The sequence below is a fragment of the Mirounga angustirostris genome, unplaced genomic scaffold, assembly GCF_029215605.1.
Source record: "Mirounga angustirostris isolate CCGP_5_RB_7025 unplaced genomic scaffold, mMirAng1.0.hap1 SCAF_7, whole genome shotgun sequence".
Lineage (NCBI taxonomy): Eukaryota > Metazoa > Chordata > Mammalia > Carnivora > Phocidae > Mirounga > Mirounga angustirostris.
The window spans coordinates 61,015,585-61,041,422 of record NW_026991715.1 but is presented as its reverse complement, the minus strand read 5'-3'; the positions used below and the strand labels follow the sequence as shown (position 1 = coordinate 61,041,422).

The 25,838-nt window shown below is 39.0% G+C and overlaps 1 protein-coding gene across 1 annotated transcript in view; it reads right to left on the bottom strand.

The window, feature by feature from the left end:
• Positions 1 to 25,838, bottom strand: part of CMYA5 (cardiomyopathy associated 5) — an 87,776-nt gene that overhangs the window by 12,607 nt on the left and 49,331 nt on the right. The window contains exons 5-9 of the mRNA XM_045897275.3: positions 24,729 to 24,751; positions 20,228 to 20,346; positions 14,424 to 14,573; positions 11,031 to 11,177; positions 9,789 to 9,936 (exon numbers count right to left, since the gene is read on the bottom strand). Of these exons, the coding sequence (XP_045753231.1) occupies positions 9,789 to 9,936; positions 11,031 to 11,177; positions 14,424 to 14,573; positions 20,228 to 20,346; positions 24,729 to 24,751 (587 nt within the window). The remainder of the gene's footprint in view (positions 1 to 9,788; positions 9,937 to 11,030; positions 11,178 to 14,423; positions 14,574 to 20,227; positions 20,347 to 24,728; positions 24,752 to 25,838) is intronic.

The following is a 25,838-nucleotide window of genomic DNA, read 5'->3' as shown; positions in this document are numbered from 1 at the left end:
TTTCACATGGGAATTGAAAAGGGTCTTTATGAAGTAAAAAACCATTAGGACCTAATGCTTAATGGGAAAATACTAATAGCATTCCCGTAAGCTGGAGTTACAGACATGAAAAAGTCATAGGGCAAAAACTAATGATGTAATGTATGGTGATTAACATAACATAATAAAATTTAAAAAAAAAAGTCATAGGGGTACCTGGGTGGCTCAGTCGGTTAAGCATCCAACTCTTGGTTTGAGCTCAGGTCACGGTCTCACGGTCGTGGGACGGAGCCCCGCCTCAGGCTCTGTGCTCTGTGCCCCGAGTCTGCTTCAGATTTGTTCTCCCTCTCCCTCTTCCCCTCCCCACTTGTGCTCTCTCTCTCTCTCTCAAATAAATAAATAAAATCTTAAAAAAAAAAAAAAAGTCATGCAGGGGCAACCTAACCTACCAAGAATTCTAAATCATAAAGCTATGATAATGAAAACTGCATGGCACTGGGGCATAAATAGATGGATCAATAGAACAGATTACACATTCTAAAGGTCAGGAATAGAGCCAAACACAGGCTCCTGAGTGTATAATAATGGAAGTATTTCAAATCAGAAGGGAAAATGATGGGTTTTCTTAGTGGGACAGTTGGATAGTCATACTTAAAAAATAAAGTTGGATTACTAATTTCACATTTTCTACTGAAATAAATTTCAGATGATAAAAGATCTATTTTTAAAAATTAAATCACTGGATACTACAAAAAACATGAGAAAGAGGATTTTTAAATATGAGACAAAAATTAAAGCTATTTTAAAAAGAGATTGATAAATTCAACTAAATTAACATTTGAAAATATCCATGGCACATGCAGCATCACTCATCAGCAGAGAGATGCCAATCAAAACCATAGTGAGCTACCACTCACATCTGTTAGAATAGTTAGTATCAAAAAGATAAGAAATAACAAGTGTTGGTGAGGATGTGGAGAAAGGGGAACCCCCTTACACTTTTGGTGGGAATGCAAAATGGTGCAGCCACTGTGGAAAACAGTATGGAGTTTCCTCAAAAAATTAAAAACAGAGCAACCATATGATCTAGCAATTTCATTTCTGGGTATTTATCCAAAGAAAAACAAAAACACTAACTTGAAAAGATATCCGAACCCCCATGTTCACTGCAGCATTATTTACAATAGCCAAGATATATATAAACAACCTTCATGTCCACCAATGGGTTATAGAAGATGTGAGATATATCTCTATACAGATCTAGCCCTAGATACAGATATACCTCATGCTGGAATAGTACTCAGCCATAAAAAGGAATGAGATCTTGCCATTTGTGACAACATGGATAGAGCTAGATGGTATAAAGTTAAGTGAAATGAGTCAAACAGAGAAAGACAAATTCTATATGATTTCACTTGTATATGGAATCTAAAAAAAATGAGCAAGCAAAGGAAAACAGAAACAGACTCATAAATACAGAGGACAATCTGATGGTTGCCAGGTTTGGGCGGGGGGAATGGGTGAGATAGGGGAAGGGAATGAAAAGGTACAAACTTCTAGTTATAAGATAAATAAGATATGAGGATACAATGTACAGTATAGGGAATGTAACTAATAGTATGTAATAACTTTGTATGCTAACAGATGATAGCTAGATTTATTATGATCACTTCATAAGGTATATAAATGTTGAATCACTATGTTATATACCTGAACCTAATATAATATTGTATGTCAACTACACATCAATAAAAAAATATGCATGGCAAAAAATTTTCAACACAATTTGCAACTCATGTTGTAGATGAGGGCTAATGTTCTTTAAAAAACAAAGAGCTTCTACAAATCAATAAGAAAAAAACCTACAGTCCAACAGGAAAAAAATGGATACAGGAAATGAGCAGTTCACAGAAAGGAAGTACATGATTCTGAAACATATGAAATGATGTTCAACCTAATAATAGTAATGCACACTGAAATTATAATAAGAATCCATCTTCTACCTATCAAGTGTCAAAGATCAAAAGTTTTATCATACCCTGTGTAGGCAAGGAAGCACTCTTATATGCTGCTATCCTGTGTGTAACAACTACAGCCTCTATGGAATGAGTTTGGTAATATCTATCAAAATCCAAAATGTACATACATTTATCCCATCTATTTCTAGGACTTTATCTTACATATATCCTGGTACATGTGTGAAATGATATACAAGGTTTTTTCTGAAGCATTGTTTGTGATAGCAAGAAAATGGAAACAGCTTAAGTACCTTTCAATTGGTCAAATAAATCAAATTATATTCTTAAAGCAGAATATAATGGAATTGTTTTTAAAATTGAGGCAGTTCTAAATGCATTGGTTTAGGATACTCACCAAGAAATATTTTTAAACAAGAAAAGGAAGGTGGTAGAATATCTACAGGATGCTACCATTTGTTGAAAAAAAATATAGATGTTTGTATATGCACAGCCTACCTGGAAGGATAAATATGAATCAGGTAATAGTAATTGCCTCCAGGGAGAAAAACTGAGTAGGTGACAGATAAATAGAAAGGAGACTTGACTTCCACTGTATCCCTTTTGTATCTTTGAATTTGTACCCATGTGTACATATTACCCAAAATCAATTAAATAATTAACTTTTAGAGCTGTATTACAAGCTCAGGAGTTGGTTGAACGTGTTTGCAGAGCACACATTAATTTGAATTTTGTAAAGTAGCTTCTCTAGGAATTCGATACTTCGACAATTTGTGTGGGACGGAAGCAAGGAGTGTACATGGGCTTCAGGTCATCTGAGGGGCTGGTAACCCTGAGGAGGGACTGCCTCTGCACTGCCGTGTCTAATACCTAGATTTAAGCATGTTTTCTCCCCAGAGGAGGGGGGGCGGTGTGTGTACAAACAATATGGAGGAATCCAGTGCCATCACTCCTGGAAGCAGCCTACGGATGGTGCTGTCACTGCAGTGCACAACAGATGGCTAAAGATGAATTGTTTGTTGAAAACACAGTGGGTTCTTGCTAGCATTCCTGTTGGCCGTACCCACATTCAGCCAAGCAGTCAACACCATTCAGTGAGAACTGTGAACAGAGTACACTGCTGGGCCAGTAAAGTAGCGTTCCCCAAACCTGCAAGGACACAATTAGACCTTCTGAATCAGAACCTCTTAAGGGGACCTGTGAGTCTAAGATTTTACAAGCAGCCAGGTGATTTTTATGATCAGTTAGGAAACATACTCATAAGATGGGGGGCGGGGAGAGGTGGGCAGGGGAGGAATAGGAAAAAGAAGAAAAATCCATGTATGGCTATCCAACTGTCCCACTAACAAGAACTAACTGTTGCTGTTGGAAGCCATTTTTAAAAGGCTTAACTACCTGTAAACATGGAATTTTGTGTTTTAAGATGAAACATTTTGGTTAAATCAGGATTAAGAAGAAGAAGATTCTTTACATATTGATTTTTGTTCTTAAAACTTGGTAAATAAAAATTTTTGAACAGGACTATTTTTCTTCTAATAAATGAGGATATTACGAGATTCGGTGTTAACTAAACATCACTATTAGTTCATAATAGCATAGAAACACAAGGTTGAATGCTGCCAACCATGAGACTTAGGCTTTTCTGTAATTAGATCTCTCACAAAATCCAAGTGAGCCAAAGGATTCCAGCAGAATGATCCTGGATTTTTGTTTTCTCTGTAGTTCCCCTCCAGAGCCTGAATGATACCATATCTATTTCAGGCAGAGAATCCCAGGAGCCTAGTAACATCCACTCTGCTGGATTCTCCAAGATCTCCTTTACCACTCCAAGGCCCACATATGTGGACAATTACTTGAGGTCCCCATAGAACTGCCTGCCCGGAATGGTGATTTAACTTTACGCTTTCAGATCCAGTTTAAAAATGATTACATCAGGAATGTTTTTGCGTCTTTTGTAAAACTGCTCTTAAAGACAATCACTATTATCTTGTTCAATAGCCCTTATATAAAGATCTACATGAAAAATTCATCTTAGAGCTGAATGTCAAGAAATATAATTGTCTCCTAGTGAAATGTTATGCTTCCTTTTTATAAAAAGATGAGTTATGTAATCTCTTTCTTTCTCCCTCTTGCTGTCTCCCCCTCTCTCCTGTTTTCACCTTAGCTACCAGGAAGTTCAGATTTAAATTTTCTGTTCCATTGAGCTACTGTTCTTAACCTGGCCTTTCTGATACGATCTCTTCACCCCTGCATGATCTGGCTCTTGTTCTTACAGGAGTGTTTCTAGTGGTTCTATTATGTCTGGGTCTTTTAATGTGAACAACTTGAATACTTTTGGAAATTGACAGAACATAAGTTAGAAGTGAAGGAATAGCCTGGGTTTTCATTGACTGAAGTTTTACTACACAACCAGGAGGTATATAGGATTCTAAATGATCACAGTTAAATCAGATTCATTTTGGAAGAAAGATTTCATTTAGGAAAAGCTGAATGTCAAGATTACTGGGGCGGGGAGGGGTGGAAATCATCCCAGAGCTCGCTCTCCCAAAGGCTCCCTGCTGAGGGATATCACCTGGGTCAGGAAAACAATACCATAAAAAGATTGGTTATTAGCTGTTGAATACTCATGAATTTTGGCCCATTCATGCCAGCGATCCTCCTGTCATCCCGAAAAGCAAGCAAGGGGCAGGAATAACTGTCTCCTCTGTCCACAGGTTGGGAAGGTCAAATCATTTGCCGTTGACCATTGGTCGTCATCACCTATCCAGCTGAAAACTTAGTACAAAGTTTTTTTAAAAAGAAAGAAATGCTGGGATTCTTCATCTCCTGCTCAGGTACTAAGTTCATTAGAAAACTCGCCCTTATTTGTCCTTAATACGCAGACAGAGCCGCAGGTGTCCCCAGCTGGAAAACCCACCTGTGACAGACTTTTCTGTCCCTGCCCCACCACGTGTGGCCCTGAAAGCTGGAAGCAGGAAGAATGTGATCTTATGGGCCCAGCAACCAGAGCCCAGCCCACCCTGGGGATGCTTCTGGGGCAGGAGACCCAGAGAAGGTCTCCACACCCCTACAGCCTCAGCCAGGGAGGGGAGCAGGAAGTTCACAACCGACTACTTTTGTGGTGTATTGAGTCTCACAGATTTGTCATTCAGTACACAGCTTCTCTCTGCACAGCCCACACAGCTAATCCCTGTACTATATTTCTCTCAGTTTTCCCTCCTCCACCCACAGTTCTGCTGACTTCTCTCTACACAGGAGAGACAGAACAGCTGAGGAAACAGCCGAGCGGTGGAAAATTTTTGAAAGTGTTTTGAGCCCACCCAACCTGAGGAGAGCATTCAAAGAAAAACAGGAAAGGGTGAGTAGGAGCTCCCTCAGCCCCCACACACAGGCCGGGGATTGTCACTCCTGCCCACGCCCAATCCCAACAGGGGCCGACTGCTGGGACCCAGCCATGGTGCCCACACACAAAAATATGCAAATGTGCTTTCTGTGAGGATTATGGAATGGAGGCAATTGCTTGGTTATTTCAGATACCACGTCATGGAACTTGGGGGCTCAGTAGGCTCATTCCATTCAAACACTCACCATAAGAGTTCAACCAGCATCTTTGATCTTAAATCGGAATATTTAGAGGCCATCATACTGGGAGAATGAATGCAGGTCTGAAGATGACTGTGTTTCTGTTCTGGCAACCAAAATCAGATTCCCCAATCTAAAGGGTAATCAATGCCCTGAGTGTGTGTGTGTGTGTGTGTGTGTGTGTTCCTATTATTCATTCTTTTCTCCATTCTTTTAATTTCCTTTCAATTTCTCTTCCTACTCCAGACTGGAGCCTTTAAGGCTGTCTGCCTTTTCAGGGTTTGAGGGTAAGAAAGAGATGTGAACTCATTTAGTCCTCAGCTCTCCTCTACCAGTTAGACCAGAGATTCCAGCCAGTTAGACGATGTGAGAGTGGCAAAACCAAAAGGAGTTTGGCTACTCCCCTCATTCGCCCCCCTCATTCATTCATTAAACAGACCTTTATTGAATATCTACACAGATAAGGTCCCCATCCTCACCCAGCCAGCCTAGCCACATCAAAAAGAAGTAATCTTTGATCACCCCTTACTCCCCAGCAGTGACCTCTGGATCAATTTTTGGATCTGGTTTAGCACAGGGTTTTTGGATAGAACCCAGAACCAATAAAAGGGTTATGCAACCAATGGCTAAACAAGATTATCAGTGCTGTTCGCTATGAGTGACCCATTAACCAGTTTCCAGCCCACAGACCAGGCTGGTCCTATCTCCTACCCAAGCATCCAAAGCACTAAAATTAACTCATTCACCATTCTTCCCTACTTTGTTAGCATGGTTATTTTGTTCCCATTTTGAATGAGATTATCCTTAAATCCAGCCTAACTTCTCTTATTGGTATCAGTATTTTGTGTTCAGTGTTAATTGATATTAACCCATTCAGGTAACACGTAGTTATTGAGTAGCTACAATATGCCAGATACTGTCCCGACACTGAGGCTGCAAATTTTCATTTGCAGTTGCACTCAGCCAACAAGTGAGCGGGATCAGACACCTCTTGGCTTGCTGTTCTTTCCAGGACACAGAATAACTCTAATTATGCGCTGCTGTGCAAAAAATCAAAGTGAACAATGTGGTTCTAATAGAATGGAACAGTAGGGATTATTTGCATTTGTTGACTAGAGGTGATAAAGTTTTAAGTTTCCTTGTTTATCAGTTCTATTATCTGCCTAGCTGTGTACAGTTGTTATGTTAGAGATAGAGCAACATAGATGATAGTTAAATAGTTAATAACGTTTTATAGAGTTTTGAACTATCCGACCCTGTAAGGAATGCTTTCAAGTTGGTTTTAAGAACCAGATAGTTGAAAGACTAAAGCGCATGGCCACTCCCAAAGAGCAGAATTTTCCTTCCTTCTGGAACTCTTAAATTGGAGAACCAAAAGAGATACAAATGAGTTTTGCGGCCCCGGGCCTCTGAGATTAAGGATGAATTATTCCAGTCCCCTGATGCTAAGCTGGGGTATAAGACATTGAGCCTTTTATATTGATGAGGGATGGCTCTAATATGGTACAAGAGCAACAGACTTAGCAAATGAACAGGGCAATGATTTGTGGCCAACAAATTTGTGCTTGCTTCAAGAAATTAAATTTTTTGTCAGACTCGGCAGGGCTCCAGAGGCTGGAGAGTCACCCTGGGTTGTGGATTGGACATACCATTCCACCTCCTGGCACTGAGGAGTCTTTTAGCACCTAACTGGAAAGCAGCTCCATCTCCAACACAGCTCCAAACTATCAACAAGGCTCTGCATGTGGAATTTCCCTTCACTTTAAACTCGCTGGACTATATCCATTCACTAACAAAGGATCCTTGTATTGTTCTAGAACTACTAGGAACTTCTGCTTATCCAGCCTCTCAGATGATCTCCTTTAATGGGAAAAATTAAAAATGAACCCACTGGCAAAGTCTCAAATAGAATAAACTAATGACAAGCCTTATGTTTTAATTAGCTCGACTTTTGTCTTAATAAAATTAGTGGATGGCCATTTTTTTTTTCTTACAAATGGAACTGTCATTGGTTCCTTTGGCTTTGATAGAAGGATTTGTTTGGAATGTATTTATCATTTTTGATACTAAATGAACATTTTGTTTGTTTTATTTTGAGGGTCCCAAGGTGATCAGGAAAAGGAAAAACACTGATCAATGAAGTTTTGAATAATGGTACTGCATTCTCTCTTTAAATCTATGATTTTCATGTGACAGAAGAAACCTTGGAGACATAATAACTCCATGTTGTCAGGCTGTTGAAGTATGCTAACACAGTCCATGTACTAACTCAGTCTACGTACTAACTCAAGGTTTAGGACTAATGGAGAGAATAAGACAGATCTGAGTTTGGATCCTAACTCCAAATTCTCATTCCATCATTTACTACCTTGGCCAAATTATGTAACCTCCTTGAATCTCATTTAATGGAGATCATCACCTCAGCTCCCTCCTAGGATTTTTGAGAGGGCTGAATGAGATTTAGCCCAGTTCCTGGCATGTTGAAGACCTTCAATGAATGACATTTGCCCGTCCATCCCCCCTTTCTCTTCTCCCTGTAGCTACGTTTATGAGGTGACATCACAATTCCCTTAGTGAGATGGCTACTGGGTCTCAGGTTTTCTAGATCTCTGCTGATTTAAGAATCCAACTGTGCTGATATTATTTATGCAAATGCCAGCCGGGGACGATATCATAACAAGGATGAGTCATTTCAGAGTACTCCTTAACAGTCTGATTTTGCCTCAGAAAGAACTGGGTTTTCCTCACTGCTGGTGGAGAACAGTGGGAGAGATTCTCAGGGACTCAGGCACTGCTGATACAGGATTCTCATGACACCAAGGGTTTTTGTGGAGAAGGCCCAAGAATCCCCTAAGTGACATTAAACAGGAATTAGCAGCCTGGACTTCGAAATCTGACAAAATGGGGTTTGAATCCTGATTGTTACTCACTCGCTCAGTACCCTCTCAAAATGTCTGTTTTCTCTCAGAGTTCCTATAAGAATTAAATAAGGCAATGTGCATAAAGCATTGAGGGCAGTGACTGGCACATAGTAAATGCTCAATAAAAGTCAGTTATAATCTCTTCTGTCACTATCGCCCTTTCTCCCTCCTTTCCTCCTCCTTCTCTCTCCTCTTCTCCCATCCCATCTTAGTCAGAGTTTACCACTCCTCTGTTTGCTAATTACTGAAGCCTGCCACCCAGCATTTGGCACATTAACAGAGATGTTGTTTTTTGTACATTTACTATGTTCTCACTTCTGCTGAAATGCCTACATTCCACCCATACACTCAACATTAATTCATCCTTTGATCATTATTTTATGAAGCCTGTCTTCACATACTTGAAAGAAACTGTAATTATTGCTCAGTCAAATGAAACCTCACATAACTAAATAAATAGTTGTTGATTGATCATGTAATCAAGAGCTTAAATAATACACTTTATTAAAAAGCTGTCTAATTTCACACCATTATTTCTAAGTTTTATATCCTACCAAAATAGTTTATCTCAGTAAATTTCATTTAAAAAAAAAACTACAAATGTCTCTATTAAAATATGAGCATTAATAATAATGACCTGAATATGCATCATGGAATGTAAAGTTGCTCTGTTGCCATGGACGGAGGCTAAGAAATCACCCCCTCAGTAAATAAATCAACATTTACCAAATGCCCCCAGGATGTACAGCCCTTTATTGATAAATTTAAAGCTTTATAAGTTTAGTGAGAGAGCTTCCCATTTCTTTTTTTCCTGCAAAATCTCTTTAGATCCTTCATGCTCTTAGAGAGGCAGGTATGTCTCTGTAATAATATATATATAATTAGCTCCTTTGTATTACCAATACATCAAGGAGACCCAGATTTACTTTATATACAAGCTCACTATTAGTAGTAATTCTGATATAACTACTAATATTCTGATATAACTACTAAAAAGTGCTTGAAATATGCATAAATCCTGTCTAAGGATTCAAGTTAAATATACCTCAAAGAATGTTCCATCTTATTAAAATTTGCATACATTTTTCTTACAAGGGAGTCATTATTCTGCATTGTAGCATGTGTTTTATTACAAACTTGGGAGTTCATTGATGAATAGTGATGGAGTTGCAAATCAAGTCAACAGCTTCATTAGCTCAGCAAGATTTTAGGAAGCTCTTCTCCCTCTGTGAGCAGAAGCTCTGAGTTAGGTTAGGACCTTCAGCTGAGTTCCAGGCACCCTGGGCTCTCCCCGTGGAGAGGTGAGGTCTCCCGAGGAGAGGCTCCTTACCTGAGGCCCTCAGCCTCTGGAGAGTGCTGTCTACAGTACTCCAGAGTATAGGTCTCAGTAGCCTCTGGGTTGGCGGGCTGCCATCGGATGGTGGCCATGTTCCAACACACCGTACAGTCCTCGGCGCAGATTACAGGGCTGGAAGGGGCTGCAAGAGAGAACTAAATCAATTATGGAACATAATATGAACATCAGCCCTGCTTCCCTGGTACCCTGAGAAATGTGCTTGGGCATGACTTTATTTGAATTTTTGATTAAAAAATACATTCTTGGTTGAAAGCCCAAAAGATAGGAAAATTTAAAGAATGAAAAGTCTCCCTCCCACCTCTACCTTCCAAATTGCAGTTTTCACCCATCCCCAGAGAGCCTTTAATATTAGCTTCCTAGAAATCCCGCCAGTTTCTTTCTACATATCCAAGCAAATAAAAAGGAGATTCTTGTCCACCTCCCTTCACAAAAAAGTTAGCCATGATCTTGCCTTCAGTAGGTACTTAATAAATACTTGTTTCAGAAGGCAAGAAGAAAGGATAAAATGGTGGGAGTGAGTCATTTCTTCCTCTGAGGTAGTTACAATGATCTTCAAGGCAATGCAAACTTGGTTTATGCCGCACCTACTTCAGCTCCCTGTGAAAAGGCTCCACTGTGGGAATGCATTCCCAGTTGAATATCATTGCTGAAAACTCTTTTGGGGCTCCCAGCACCCATACGATGAAGCTTCTTACCTTGGCAAACATGGCCCCCAAACACTAGCCTTTCTTACTTCATGTCTTTCCTCTCCTTGTTTTTAAGTCAAAGAAATAGTAACAAACTTCTTGTAGTGCCCTGCACACTCCATACTGTTTCTTACCTTGATGTCTCTGCTCACATGTTTTCTTCAAATGGAATACACTCCTTTAACTGATCCTTTAAAGGATTCCATTCAGGCATCAATTCTAAGAAGCCATTCCAGATCCTGCCCCCGCCCCGGCTCTCTCGGGTATCCCTGTGGAGTGTTCTCATAATAACTTGTGAATAACTAGATCATGGCCCTTACCACAGTTTTTTATGATCTTTTGTTTTTTATCTCTCCCACTTGACTGCAAGCTTCTTGAGAACAGGAACCAAGCTTTATTCGTCACTGAATACTCAGCACTGTACAACACCCAGCACACAAAAGGTGCTTAATAAATGCTTATTAGTTGATCTCAGTAGTGTGCGAAGAATTGAATATTGCCTCCCAACACCCCCTTAACATCTCTTTACCTGTTCTAAAAATTGCCCTTTCGCTGGGCAGGCTACATCCAGTGAAGTTCACGGCCATTACCCACACTTGATAGCATCGGTCAGGTTCCAAATCTTCAAAAATGCAGTAGCTTTCTTTCACTGTCAATCTGTATTCTTCTACCAAGTCTAGCATAAAACACAGTTATAAACTCTAGGGTGTCTTCCAAAGTTAATTGAAAATTATAGCTATTGGAAGAATTGCTCTACTATTTTCAGTGGAAAATTCAAACTGATAAACTGACAGATATCGGGTGGGAGGATGGGTTAGCCTGGTGGTGGGTATTGAGGAGGGCACATTCTGCATGGAGCACTGGGTGTTATGCCCAAACAATGAATCATGGAACACTGCATCAAAAACTAATGATGTAATGTATGGGGATTAACATAAGAATAAAAAAATTAAAAAAAAAAACTGACAGGTATCATTTTGTGATAGCTCTCACTTTAGAATCCATAAGAAAGTAACGGCATGGTAAAAAGAGATATTTAGAGTGATGCATTATTACTGTGAATGCTTACCAGAAAATAATAGCATATTAGTAACATTCTGGGCTTCATCTGCCACAATTAAAATAACTTATTTCAATAGCAAACACTAAAATTGCGTAGTTTATATTATAATAGCTTAAATCTCTGTAGTACATTCTCAAAAAATTCGTAAGAAGCAATGCTAATATTTCAGGAGAGTATGTAATAAATATGGACAACCCCATTTTCTCTAAATTTATGATGTTATAAAATACCTTTCCAAATTAGTAAACAATTTTAGTACTCAGCATGATTTTCAAAGTTTCAAATCCTGGTTCCTCCTCATGAATTCCAGAATCCTTTCAACTAGAGAGTTCCACGATTTATAGAAATACTTGAATAACTTTGATAAGTCATAAACTATTCTAAAAAATAACTTGTTCAAACAAGACATTTCCTAAAATTTCTTACGTTATTTTACTTTCAATATTTTAGTGGCATTCCTACGCGATACCATTACGAACATGTGCCCCTTTGGGCCAATCTGATTATTCTTACTGAAATTTTTTCTCCTTTACAAAGAATTATTTTCTTTTTTAAATTAGCCTGTGGTCATTTTAGTTCTCCTCCATTATTTCTCTTGAAAGTCACATCTTCAAAACTCCTCCAGTTAAGAAGCCCAGATCATTTTCTTTTTTTTTCTTTTATTCTTATGTTAATCCCCATACATTACATCATTAGTTTTAGATGAAGTGTTCCATGATTCATTGTTTGTGCATAACACCCAGTGCTCCATGCAGAATGTGCCCTCCTCAATACCCACCACCAGGCTAACCCATCCTCCCACCCCCCTCCCCTCTAGAACCCTCAGTTTGTTTTTCAGAGTTCATCATCTCTCATGGTTCGTCTACCCCTCCGATTTCCCCTGCTTCATTCTTCCCCTCCCGCTACCTTCTTCTTCTTCTTTTTTTTTTCCTTAACATATATTGCATTATTTGTTTCAGATCATTTTCTTTTAAAGGAAATTTAGAAGCTCTTCAACTCAGTTTCTTTAATTGCATCTTTCCAACCCACTGAGCTATACTTTCTGGATGGAAAGTTTGGTTTAAAGAATCTCATAAGGACTTACACACTGAAAAACATTTCCCCCACATTGTAGAAACTGTGGCTGCAGTCTTCAGTGGAATCATGCCCTTCGGCTGAGTCCTGCTGTCCCAGCACTTCTTTCAACAATGCACACAATGTATGTTGGGGGAGACCCCACACACAGCACAGTATCCCAGTATAGATCACTGGATCAGCTAACTGACATCAGTAGATTTCAAGGTGTCGAATGAATGAGACACAGGACACGTTAAGCGTTTGGAGGCTGGGGGTGGGGAGGAGCTGAAGCGCTTCAAACAAAACATTCCAGGCAATAAATTGGTGTTAAGAGGAGTCATGGAGAGCCACACAGTTCCATGACCTCTACAGCTAGATATCGAGGAGGGAGAAGCGTGCTATAACAAAACAAACAGAAACAAGCAAACCAAAACATAAGCTTTGGAGTCTCAAAGGTTTGTGCTTGAATCCTACCCCCCTGATGTATAAGTTGTGTGACCGTGGGCAAATTACTTCACCTCCCATCAGTTTCCTTATTTGCACATGGGGATAATGACACTCACCTTGTGTTGTGACAGATGTATGATCACATCACCAGGAAAATAAGCAGTCCTTAATAAACAAACTTAGCCAACTTTACACTATGCCTATGGTTGCTTTTTTTTTTTTTTTACCTTTTCCTAATTTAAATAAGTATCATATGACATCTCAAAAGCCTTAAATCTTGGTAACAGCGAACTATATTATAATTTGTTTCTCATGACAAATTGGGCTCCTGAGTTTTGTAATGCCATGTCCATCCTGTCACATGCTCATGGGGTTTCCAAAATATGTGGGTCTGTCTTCAACAAGCAATATAAAAATGCCAGCACAACAGTTCTGATTCATTAGGAAGTACAGACTCCAAGTGTTTGGCATCTAGGTCTCATTAGAAGTCCTACTGAACAGAGAGATATTTACAGAGGCTCAACTAAATATGTGTCATACATTCACCCTACTAATCACTTTCACTTCCATCTGCATATGAATTGGAGACACAGGGAGACTACACATACTGAGGCCCATGCCTTGAGAATTATGAACCCTGAATTAACCTTTATGGTTTGTTTGCAGCTTTTATCAAGGTGGATCTGAGAAACCGCCAGCCATGACATCCAATACTGCATTTGCATTAAAATTATTTTGGAGGGGGGCGCCTGGGTGGATCAGTTGGTTGGACGGCTGCCTTCGGCTCAGGTCATGATCCCAGAGTCCTGGGATCGAGCCCCGAGTCTGGCTTCCTGCTCAGCGGTGACCCTGCTTCACCCTCTCCCTCTGCCTGCCGTTCTGCCTACTTGTGCTCTCTCTCTATCTCTCTGTCAAATAAATAAATAAAATCTTAAAAAAAAATTATTTTGGAGGACACTGTTTTGTATACAGCTCATTTCTCTTCTGCAAATTGGTACATGTTATACTTTCTTTTAGACTCAAGCACTGATGGAGACTTGTTCTCCCTGAAGTGCTCCTTTCTGAAAATGAGAATCTTAGTTGCTCCTGTTATCCTGAGAGCTCAAAGCCAAATCTGAATCTCAATTACAATATTCATGTTGACCATTGATATGTATGCATTTTCTTTTCCTTGATTCTGATTTCCAATTTCTGCTTATGTGTTTTATGTTTGCTTATATGGTTGTCGGTTTGTTGCTGTTTTTATATGTGCTATAAATGCTTTGTGGAATGAATCATAATATGCATATCTTTAAATACTTCATATTAAGTTACAGAAATGTTGACATGCATCTGTATTTGTGTTAGCAATCCTACCGTTTACTTCTTGGTCATCCTGTGGCTCCTCCATGCAGTAAACCTGGAATGAATCAATGACATCTTCTTTGTTCATGCTCCAATAAACTGCAATTGTGGTGCTGGTGGCAGAATTTGCTTCCTGAGGTTCTAATCTAGGAGGCTGTGGAACTGGAATAAAAGCAAGATTGATTATCGCTAATGCTGTTTTTACTCATTGTTTCTTTTTCATTATGCTAAACTCACTTATGCTCATTGAAAAAACTTCAAACAATACAGAAATACATGGAGTAAATGTGGAAGGGCTCCCTTGTTCTCAACAACACCCACCCAAGCATATTCGCTGGAGGCAACCACTGTGACATTTGAGTGTGTGTCCCTCCAAAATGTTTTTTATGCATTTGTATATACGTGCTTATAGACACAGAGAAATAAACATAGATCCCAAACTGTCATCACTTGATAATAATCTTCTGTAGTCCTACATTCAGAGTAACAAACTTATATAGAGGTGAGAGGATGCATCAAATGATTTGGTTTTCCTTCAAAATGAAAACTTGAGTTGCTTTGCTACATAACCACTGTTGTTTCCTTCTACATAAATAGGGTCTATATTCAGAACAGAGACAAATAAAACTCTTTCAGATCCAGTTGCTACATCATCAAAGCTGAAAAAAGACTGGTATGAATAAAAAATATCAAAATACACTTTCTGAAGTTACTATCCCATTTTCTCTTTCTAACGTGACTATACCAACACATTTTTTAAAAATTAAACAAAATATAAAAACTACATAAAAGAAAAAGTACCCTATTAACTGATGCAAAGGTAAGGTTTAGATATCTAATATAATTCTATTTTTCTGAATTTTAAATTCAGACAATATTCTCAAGTGTTTTCATAGAGATTTTTAAAGTTTATGCATATTGAACATTAATGGTATGTACAACGCCATAAATCAAGTTCTTATGCAACTCTCTTCCAAAATTTTTGAGATACAAAAGCATTGAACATATTTTACAAATTAGAGGAAAAGGTTATTCCTATAGTTGAAAAGATGTCATGCTTTTAAATTTGCTTTTGTGGTTATTTTTTCCAGTCAACATTTCCTGAGAGATAAGCTTACTGAAATACTATGGGCCAAATTTTACGAGATTACTTTATGAAAAGTCAACACCGAAGGAAAAGAAAACAAAGGTTAGTTCAACAAGAAGGTAAAAAATAATAATAATAAAATAAAATAATAAATAGGTCTAAAGAATGGAACAAAAAGAGACAAATTGAAAAGATTCGATAAAGAGATAAGGAGCTAAGGAAACACAGAGTTATGAAAAGCAGGATAAGAGAGTGGTCAAGTTCATAGGCTTCAAAGCAGAGACACCAGTCTGAGGTTAAATGCCAGATCCCCCACTTAATAGCTGTGTTAGCTTAGCCTCAGTTTCCCCATCTTTGAAATGGGAAAATAATAATAATAATAATAATACCATTTCCTCCCAGGTTTGTTGTAAGCAGCATATGTACATTAAGTGCTTAGTAGATTGTCTGACACACAAACAGCGCTAAAGTTTCAAAAGGCAAAACAGCCTTGGCAGGAGCACAGAAAATGGAGAGAAGGCAGGAAGCCCGTGAAGATGGGAGTTGAACTGGGGATCCATCATCTGGTAAATCACAGAGGGACTGCAGAGGTAAGACATGCTGAGCAGGCTGCTCAATAACCTCAGAAGCTTGCCTGTCAGAGCACCTCCCCAACGAATGATAATGGTTCAGAGACCCTCACACTGTCTTTAACTTTCTTATTTGTCTTCCGGGCAGGAAATCAGTGTCACATTCTACAGGAGTCCATCCAGATAAATGTAGTTCAGTAAATTTTCATGGTGCCCAGGTTTACTGAAGAGCCAGGCAGAATTCTTCAACTATTGTCAATCGTCTTTGAAACGGTGCCGAACTCCTTGAGGCATGAATGATGAAAATCTCCCTTTCTTTTTTCCTATGAATTTTACATTGAGCTATATCTGCTTTTAAAAATGGCAACATGTTTTCAAAAATCTCTCTCTCTCTTAGGTAGCTTAACAAACTTAAAAAAGTGATATTTACTCCCCCAACAAATCACCAAATTTTAAGGAAGAAGTGGTTGTAGGGAATTAAGCAAAGCATGTGGGCTAGGAATGATTTTGTACCTCATGTGCTCCTTCCCCCAAAATTCCCCCCAGTTAAAACATCTCTTTTCAAAAACAGGAAACATTTTTACTTTTCAAAGCATTCTAAAATTAAAAAGAGAATAAGAATATTCCATAGATGCAATCCAACGATAATGGCTAGATTTGCAGTTCCTGTGTGGCAGGATATCAGGGGCTCAGATTTCATACATTAGCAACTCTGTTTACACTTCTATAGGAATAAACTTGCAAAGGAGTAATGCCAAAAAAATACAAAATGGGATTTTAAGGCTTCTTTATGGGAGGCTACGGAATTGGGCAGAGAAATGACACCATGGATTCCCTCTACCTGATGGCATGTGCCCATAAAGAGCTGTCACACTCAGGTAAGCATCAGATCAACTTGGACTTCAGCACCTGTGTGGCCACGTAGATTTCCACTCCATCTAGCTGTTCCCAGAAGAGCAGCATGATTCACAACAGCCAAAATGTGGAAGCAACCCAAGTAGATATCAGTGGGTGAACCGATAAGCAAATGCAGTATAGACATACAATAAGATATTATTCAGCCTTGAAAAGGGAGCGGGGGGGGGGGGGAAACAAGAAAAGCAAAGGAAGGACATGTGACGCATGCCACCATGCATGAACCTTGAGGACATGACACTAAGTGAAATGAATCAGTCACAAAGAGACAAATACCGTATGACTCCACTTACAGGAGGGACGGAGAGTAGTTAAATTCATAGAGACAGCAAGTGGAATGGTGGTTGCCAGAGGCTGGGGAGCCGGGGGAAAGGGGAGGTGTTGTTCAAGAGGTACAGTTTCAGTTTTGCAGGATGAAAAGAATTTGGAAGATGGATACTGGTGATGGTTGTGCGAGAATGTGAATACACTTAATACTACTGAACTATACACCTCAAAGTGGTTAAGATGGTAAATTTTATGTTATGTGTATTTTACCACAAAAAAAAAAAAAAAAAAAAAAAAGTCCCTAGGAGCCAAAGTCGAGGAAGCCTTGGATGTTACTAATCTCTGGTTATCCCTTCTCTCAGGGCAAGGCACTCCGCCTCTCTGTGGTGGGGCAGTGTTTCAAGTGCAGAGACCCTGAAGCCGAACTGCTCCCCACCCCACCCCCCACACCGCACAAGTAGCCGTACATCTAGGGCAATATAGGAGACATTTTTCTGTTCCCTCTGTTTCCTCACCTGTCAAATGGGAATAATAACAAAACCTACCTCCTAGGCTTGTCGCAAGATTGGAGCAAAAGATATGCTGCGGTGTCCCCAGTGCCTGGCGGCATGTGAGTGTGAAATAGATGCTAGGGGCTGTCACATCCTTTCCTTAGAATTTCTGATTGGCTTAGGCAGTGATCGGATTAACTTTTCAGGTACCCAGTGAGGATTTTATATCTGAGAGGCGTCACCACCACCAGTCAAAAATGAACAAATACTATTTAGCAGTAAGTCAACACCCCTGGGCTCCAATCCCATGAAGCAGCCATACCATGTGCAGCTTTGCTTCTCAGAAATCAGTCTCCCTGTAAACGGCTCGGAACTCCCGGGAGTCCCAAGCACCCTCTTTCTGAACGAATCATTAACACTTTGTGACAACTTAACTCTGTGGCCTCTCAAATATATAAAATGTCCTCTCATTTTGCCTGTCAGATATTCGAAAGAATATCCTTCTAAATGAACAGCAGCATACAACGAATCCCTTAGAAGCGAACAACCTACTCTGTTAATCAGAATTTCTTAGTTTCCAATCACCTCTCGATTTAAAGACATTACAAAAAACACCCTTTGGTTTTAACACATTTATAGAGAAAATCTCTTATGATAAATGACTGAATTTTTCACTTTCTATAAGGTTGGTGGGTTTGGGGGGTCTTTTTAAAAGACCCCCGAAAAAGCCCTTTACCAAACTAAAATTCTTCCTACAGGAATGAAAATTAATTGTCAATGTAAAAATAGCAGCTGTCTTTAAGGTGGTTTGGAAAGAATATAGTATCTTTTAAGGAAGATATCTGAGTATATTTTACAGTAAGTGAAACTTCATAACTTCACTGAAACACAGCAGCTTTGAGAAATCTAAATAAGTTTCATTGTCTTGTTTGTTAAAATAGCCCTTTAAAAAATATTTTGAAGAGCCGGCAGGATGCTTCCGACAGCTGAGTAGGAGGCTCCTGGCCACAGAGCATGATGCTGAGCTGTTAGTTCTCTAAGCTAATCTGTTTAGTATGAAAAAAGCGGAGGGCGGGGGGACGACTCAGTTGAAGAGGGAAAAACCACTCATAAGGAAAAATCTGTTCAACGCATATGAAAATATTTGATTTATTTTTCCTTCTATATCTGACTGCTGGTGCGAAGCAAATAATCTCTCGAAGACAGAGAGAGAAATCCTATTTTACAAAGAGAGAAAAAAGATGGGACCCTTTGGTTCCATTGCTACTTCTTCCTATCTCCTTGATAGCCCAGGACAGTCACAGAGCTTCAGATGGAAATGCAGATTATAACTGAAATGGTATGCTAGTCTTATGCTTTGATTCAGAATCTAGCTTTAAATTTTTACAACTAAGAGTTTTTTCCAGTTATATCTCCTTACATACAAAAATTTTACAAGGGAAACAAAAGCAAAAATAAACTATTGGGATTATACCAAAATAAAAAGCCTTTGCCCAGTGAAGGAAACAAGCAATAAAACAAAAAAGCAATCTGCAGAATGGGAGAAGATATTTGCAAATGATGTATCTAAAGGGTTAATATCCAAAACATATAAAGAATTTATAACAATTCAACATCAAAACACACAAATCATTCAATTAAAAAATGAGCAGAGGACATGAATAGTTTTTCCAAAGAAGACATCCAGATGGCCAACAGACACATGAAAAGATGCTCAACATCATTCATCAACAGGGAAATGCAAATCAAAACCAGAACGAGATATCACCTTACACCTGCCAGAATGGCTAGTATCAAAAAGGAAAGAAAAAAAAACAAATATTGGCGAGAATGTGGAGATTGTAGATATTGGAGTGCACTGTTGGTGGGAATGTAAGTGGGTGCAGCCACTGTGGGAAACAGTATGGAGGTTCCTCAAAAATTCAAAAACAGAAATACCATATAATCCAGGAATTCCACCACTGGGCACAAGCAAAATCTTTCCATTTGCATCAACATGGATGGACCTAGGAGGTATTATGCTAAATGAAATAAGTCAGAAAAAGACAAATACCATATGATTTCACTTATGTGTGGAATCTAAAAAACGGAACAAACGAACAAGCAAACACAAACAGAAACAGAATCATAAATACAGAGAACAAATTGGTGGTTGCCAGAGGGGAGGGGGCTTCAGGGAATGGGTGAAATAGGTGAAGGGAATTAAGACGTAGAGACTTCCAGTTATAAAATCAGTAAGTCACCGAGATGAGAAGTACATCGTAGGGGATAGAGTCAATAACATTGTAATAACGCTGTATGGTGACGAATGCTAACTACACTTACCTTGGTGAGCACAGCTTACTGTATAAAATTTTTTAATCATTATGTTGTACACCTGAAACTTATATAATATTGTCAACTATACTTTAATTTAAAAACTTTACAAAACAAACAAGGAAACACTGCCAAATTTCATCGAGGGAATTAATATCTCAAAATTCCTACCAGCCACTTGTTTTAACATCTGGTCACTTCTTGCTGAGCTGTCATCATAATGTTCAAAAAGTGAAAACGCAGCAGGCATTTTCTCTAAAGAGGCAGTGCTCTCCATTGCAGAAAGCAACCTATGGGGGGGGAGGAGAACATTTCTACCTAAGTCAAGAAATTAACATACAGAATGAAAGCTAGAAACAATTGCTTAAAATGAGGTGGTTGTTGGTGGTGGTAGTGGTGGGTTTTGTGAGGCACTATATCCAAAAAGGAGTTAAACTGTTTTGAAGTCCAGAAAGATAGGTCTAAAATCTATTTATTCTTAGGATTCTTTGGTGAAACTGGTTAATATTAGAAATTCCATGCCTCTATTCTCAGATCCGAATAGATGCCATCAAATTGTACAGTCTCAATTTTGCATCTGTAAAGTTAGTCCTAAAAATTACTATATTCTAACGATTCTTTTTTTCTTTGTTTCCTGAAGGATATTAAGGTTGCGAACCCGTCTGGAAATTCACACACTCTTTGATGTCCTTGCTGTTCTCAACCCTTCCAATTACGCTTCTAGTTATTTAGTCTTTCAAAAACTATGTTCACCTACTATGTGCCAGGCACTGCTCTGGGTACTGGGGATATAGCAGTGAAGGAGGATAAAGTCTATAAATTCTTGAAAGACTAAACACACCACAGTTTGTAAGTCAGCAGCTTTTATATACTCATGACCCTCTTAGGAGGGATGCTAACACTTAACATTTGTATCCAGGTGCAAACTGGGCTTTAAAACAAAACAGGTTGATTCCAAAGAGGTAAAAAGGGAAGGAGAGATTGCAAAAGCATTTCACTTCAGCATGAGGGGCCTAAAATTTGGTTACGAGCTCTCCTCTATGCACCTGGCTCACAGGGGACTAGAATTATATTCCAGCAATTAAGCCAGCTTTGAGGAACTCCATCAGCTTCATTAGCATGGACTTTTTGGTTTGGGCGGCACAGATCCACCTCCAAGCCTTTGTACTTGCTGTTGGAACTTTCTTCTTCTAAATATTGTACGGCTCCTTCCTCACTTAACCTAGATCTCTGTTCCAATGTCAGCTCCTCAGAGAGGCCAGCCCTGAGTACACTACTCACACAGCACTATGTGTCCCTAATACCCTTTATTCTGTTAAATTTTACTTCCTCGAACTTATCACAACCTATTTGTTTTTGTCTTTCTATTTCACCAGACTATAATCCTAGGCAGGAGAGGACTTTGTTTTGTTCACCACCGTATTGTACTGTGTTACCTGGCACAGAGCTGGCGTTTAACGAATTTTGAATGAGTAGAGGGCAGTTTCACTTGGGTGAGATTATCAGGATCTCAGGTCTGGTAAAATGTTTTCATCAATGTGAGGGGAAAAGGTTATAAACTATAACTGAAATATTTAAGGAGTGTCCACTATACTTACTAGTGTTAGGAATAATAAGCTTCACTGTCATCTGATTTGGGACAGATGGGTCCAGTAGGGGCTTCAAAGAGAGGTGACATTTGGGCTGCGTCTTAAAGAATGAGTAGGGGTTCCTGAGGCAGGAAAGGAAGGAAGGGTGTTGCAGACGGAAGAATGGCGTGAATCAAGGCATGGAGCTGTGAGAGGGTGTAGCAAGTCTGAGGGCCAGAGGGGCCCATGGGCTGCCTTGTGAACTGGGGAATGAAGATAGAGAACAAATGAAAAGGAGGTTTGTGGCTTGACTGTGAAGAGCCTTTCATGTCCACCAAGCATTTCCATTTTATCTTGTAAGGCAAGGAGAGCCACAGAAGTGTCTTCACAAGGTGAGAATATCCTGGCAGGAGTCTGAGAAAGGATCAGAGCAACTATGCAGACCAGAGGCGTAGTGAGATCGGTTGGGAGAAGCCCACAATGCTCTAGGTGAGGGAAGACACCACACCTAAATGAAGGCTTTGGTGGGGGCTCAGAGGGTGGAGATGATAGATTCTGAATTAATGAACAATGCTGACTGGTACATATACTAAGCCTAGTCAATGCACATCACTGACTAGATGGGAGACTTTCTGAAACACAAAAGTTCTGATTGTAGATACCACAAATAAAATGCTTGAGTTTTCCCTTATGTACTAATCTGCTCAATTTTAACATCAGTGTATGAAAGGGCAAGGGAACATCTTTTTAAAAGCAGGTCCTATAATGGTTGGAACTCTCCTTCTTTTTCATTATTATAACATGAGAAAAAAAATGCACCTTCTTAACAGCCCAGCATTTTCTAAGCAAATGTGTTTTTCAAAATATGCAAATATTGAGTCTACATATGCTTGACAGCATTCCTTAATTTAAGCATTTTCAGTGTTGAGAAAAATCATTTAATAGACCAGCACTGCCTTTAGAGATATAATATGAAGGGAGGAAAAAGAAACAAGGTAAAAAAAAAAAAACCCCAACTAGATAATAAGCTCTTCTCATGGAAAGGAACACCAACAAAATTGAGACTGTGAGGCAGAAGTTGTCTTGAGGACATAAAAGCCTTCTTTTTGGTGAAACAATCAAGCTTCGCCATGTGTGTGTGTTTGTGCGTGTGTGTGTCCACGCACGCACACGCACGCATGTCTAACAGGGCTTCCATTAAATCCCAAATCCCAAATTTTGCTATCTTTTTTCTTCACAGGGAAATAATGATTATCCCAAGTGTACTCTCCTTTAGGTGGCATGCAGCTTTAGCAGAGATTAATTCATTGTCAACTGGACAATGAAATAATAATGAATTAAAATGACACACAGATGAACAAGTTCAAGCATGAAACCAAAGAAATGGTATTTAGAATTAAATGAATGCCAATTCATATTAGCAAGTTAATACTCTAAGGTGCAGAAAAATAAAAATGTGCTACAGCGTTTTTTAAGATAAAAGCACGTGCAATTTTCTATTCGCCAAATTTTCCTGCCAATCAATCAGTACATTCCATGAGTAGATGAAGTACAAATAAGCAAATAATGCATCTACACTGTCCAATATATATGAAATGGCACTATGAATCCATATACTTTTTAGATGAAAATACAAATCAGTAATACCTAAAGGAATGTATAATTTTTAAAAAATAAAGAAAACTGGGGGCAAAGCCTGGGTCTGAGTTTCCGGGCCTGCCTCGTGTGCCTCAGACTCCTGCATGAGGACTGGTAAACATGCAGAGCCCTGGTCCCACCTTGTGGTCCCCTCTGGTGGACCTGGGGTGAGGCTCCAGGGACTTTGGCTTAACCAACCCCACTGGTAATTCAGGTGCAGCCAGTATGAGGAACAATTGAGCCAAAGGATAGACCGTTAGAAACCAGAGGTTCTCAACCCTGTCTGCCCATTAAAATCACCTCAGAAGCTTTAAGGATGCCTAGGCCATCCCCCAGACCAATTAAACCAGAATCTCAAGAGGTAAGACTCAGATGTCAGCACTTTTTAAAGCTCCCTGGGTAACTGATCTATAAGAGAGCCACTGTAATAAAACTTTATTGATTAATGTCAATATTAAACAAGTTTTTTTCTTAAAACTTATTAGCAATATTCTGTTGAATAGATTGTTTTTAAAGGTAAACAGGATTTATCTGTGCAGTTTTCATTATCTAAAAAAATCAGGTTTCTATATATTAGTATATCACAAATACAAATTTTTCATTTTGCTTTATGCTCTCTCGCAATGTGGCATTGAAGTAAACTCACAATTTTATAATTTTACAATATACAGTTTTAAAATTTTACATGAAAGGGGTAAAAATGATAAGAACATTAGGCTCAACTGGTAGGAAGGACCTCAGGTCTTGCCCTGAGGCAAAAGGGAAAATGTATCAGATCAGTATGAGCAGTTCAATATCATATGCTCCAAAAAATAAAAATAAAAAAAAATATATCACATGCTCCAAAAGATAAATATAGATCTGATGGTATGTGTTTTTACAGACATTTCCTAGTTTCTTGTTGAGTGTTTTGCCTTTTAAGATAATGACAAATTTCCCTTAGATTGAGTGTTAACAACAGCAACAAAGACAAAACATAATCAAAAGAGGAAGATTCATTTAGATTAGCTGAGCAGAAAGATAAATGCATGCCTATCTTTTGAAGAGAAAATGAGAGAACATTCCATTAAGATTACATAAGTCATAAAATTACTCAAAGCAAAAATGAATGATTCTTTCAAATGCTCATATTTAACCAATAAGTCTAAGTATCTACGCAGTATTCTGTATGCAATGACAAGAAAGATGGTCCAGATTAGGCTGAAAATACAGAACACATCTAAAGGAAGCAGTTAAAAATCTACATTATGATAATTGTTATTTAACTAAAGCACATGCAATTTTCTTTCAAAGCTGTTGTTTAGCTTTTAAAAGCACAGTGTCTAAAAGTGAAAATTCAGTAGCTCAGTAAATGTATGTATTTTTTAATTGGCAGCTCATTTTCTAGAAAGCATCAAAATATTAAAAATAAAGCATACAGTCATGCTATTCTCAGTCGCCACTACATTGTGCCATGTTTTATATACCTTTCATTGATATCCTCAAATGACTTATGAGGGAATGAAAAGGGGAGAGAAAGAGAGAGGGAGAGAGAGAAAGAGAGAGACTAATTAACAACAAAAAGAAAAACCAACTAAGAGTGTTAAGATTATGCATGTTCTAAAGGTAACTTTTTAGCTTCCCTGAGGCTGTTTCTTTCTGGAAGGCTACAGCCCCTTTCTGGAAGGAAATCAGTGCTCAGAAGGGGTAGGGGGACTCGGCAGGAATGGAGGGCGCTTTAGTTTCCAGTTCTGCTCTACTCTCTATGATAAGCAAAGCCAGCCATGAATTCTTATGCTGCTCCTCTCTACTCATTAACAAGCAGCTTAGCTTCCAGAATAGAATTCTCCAAAGCAAGAAAAAGGACTTGAATTTGTTCAATGTGGGGTAAATACCTAAAATGTAATCAGTAGTTATCTCTGGGTGACACCTTCTCTGTGCTCTTCTGTATCTTCCAAATTTTCTAAAATGGATACATATTACTTTTCTAAGCAGAAAAAAAAAATGCTTTCTTTTTTACAATTGGTCCTAGAGAGAAAATATTCTTATCAAACAAAGGCAAGGTTCTTAGGGAACACAAAGAACCTCATTAATGTTATACTTCACAAGAGGTGCCTTATTTTTTTTTAAGGTTTTATTTATTTATTTGACAGAGACACAGTGAGCGAGAGAGGGAACACAAGCAGGGGGAGTGGGAGAGGGAGAAGCAGGCTTCCCGCAGAGCAGGGAGCCTGATGGCAGGGCTTGGTCCCAGGACCCTGGGATCATGACCTGAGCCAAAGGCAGACGCTTAACAACTGAGCCACCCAGGCGTCCCAAGATTTTATTTATTTATTTGACACAGAGAGAGAGAAGGAGCAGGGGGAGTGGCAGAAGCAGGCTCCCTGTTGAGCAAGGAGCGGATGTGGGACTCCATCCCAAAACCCTGGGATCATGACCTGAGCCGAAGGCAGAGGACTGCCTAACGACTGAGATACCCAGGCACCCCAAGAGGTGCCTAATTTTAAAAGACCAAAGCCTTGCCTTAAACATAAAGCAACTGAATGATTTTCATTCTCTCTTGAGGATGTCATGTCCATCTCACTCAGATTTGTTCT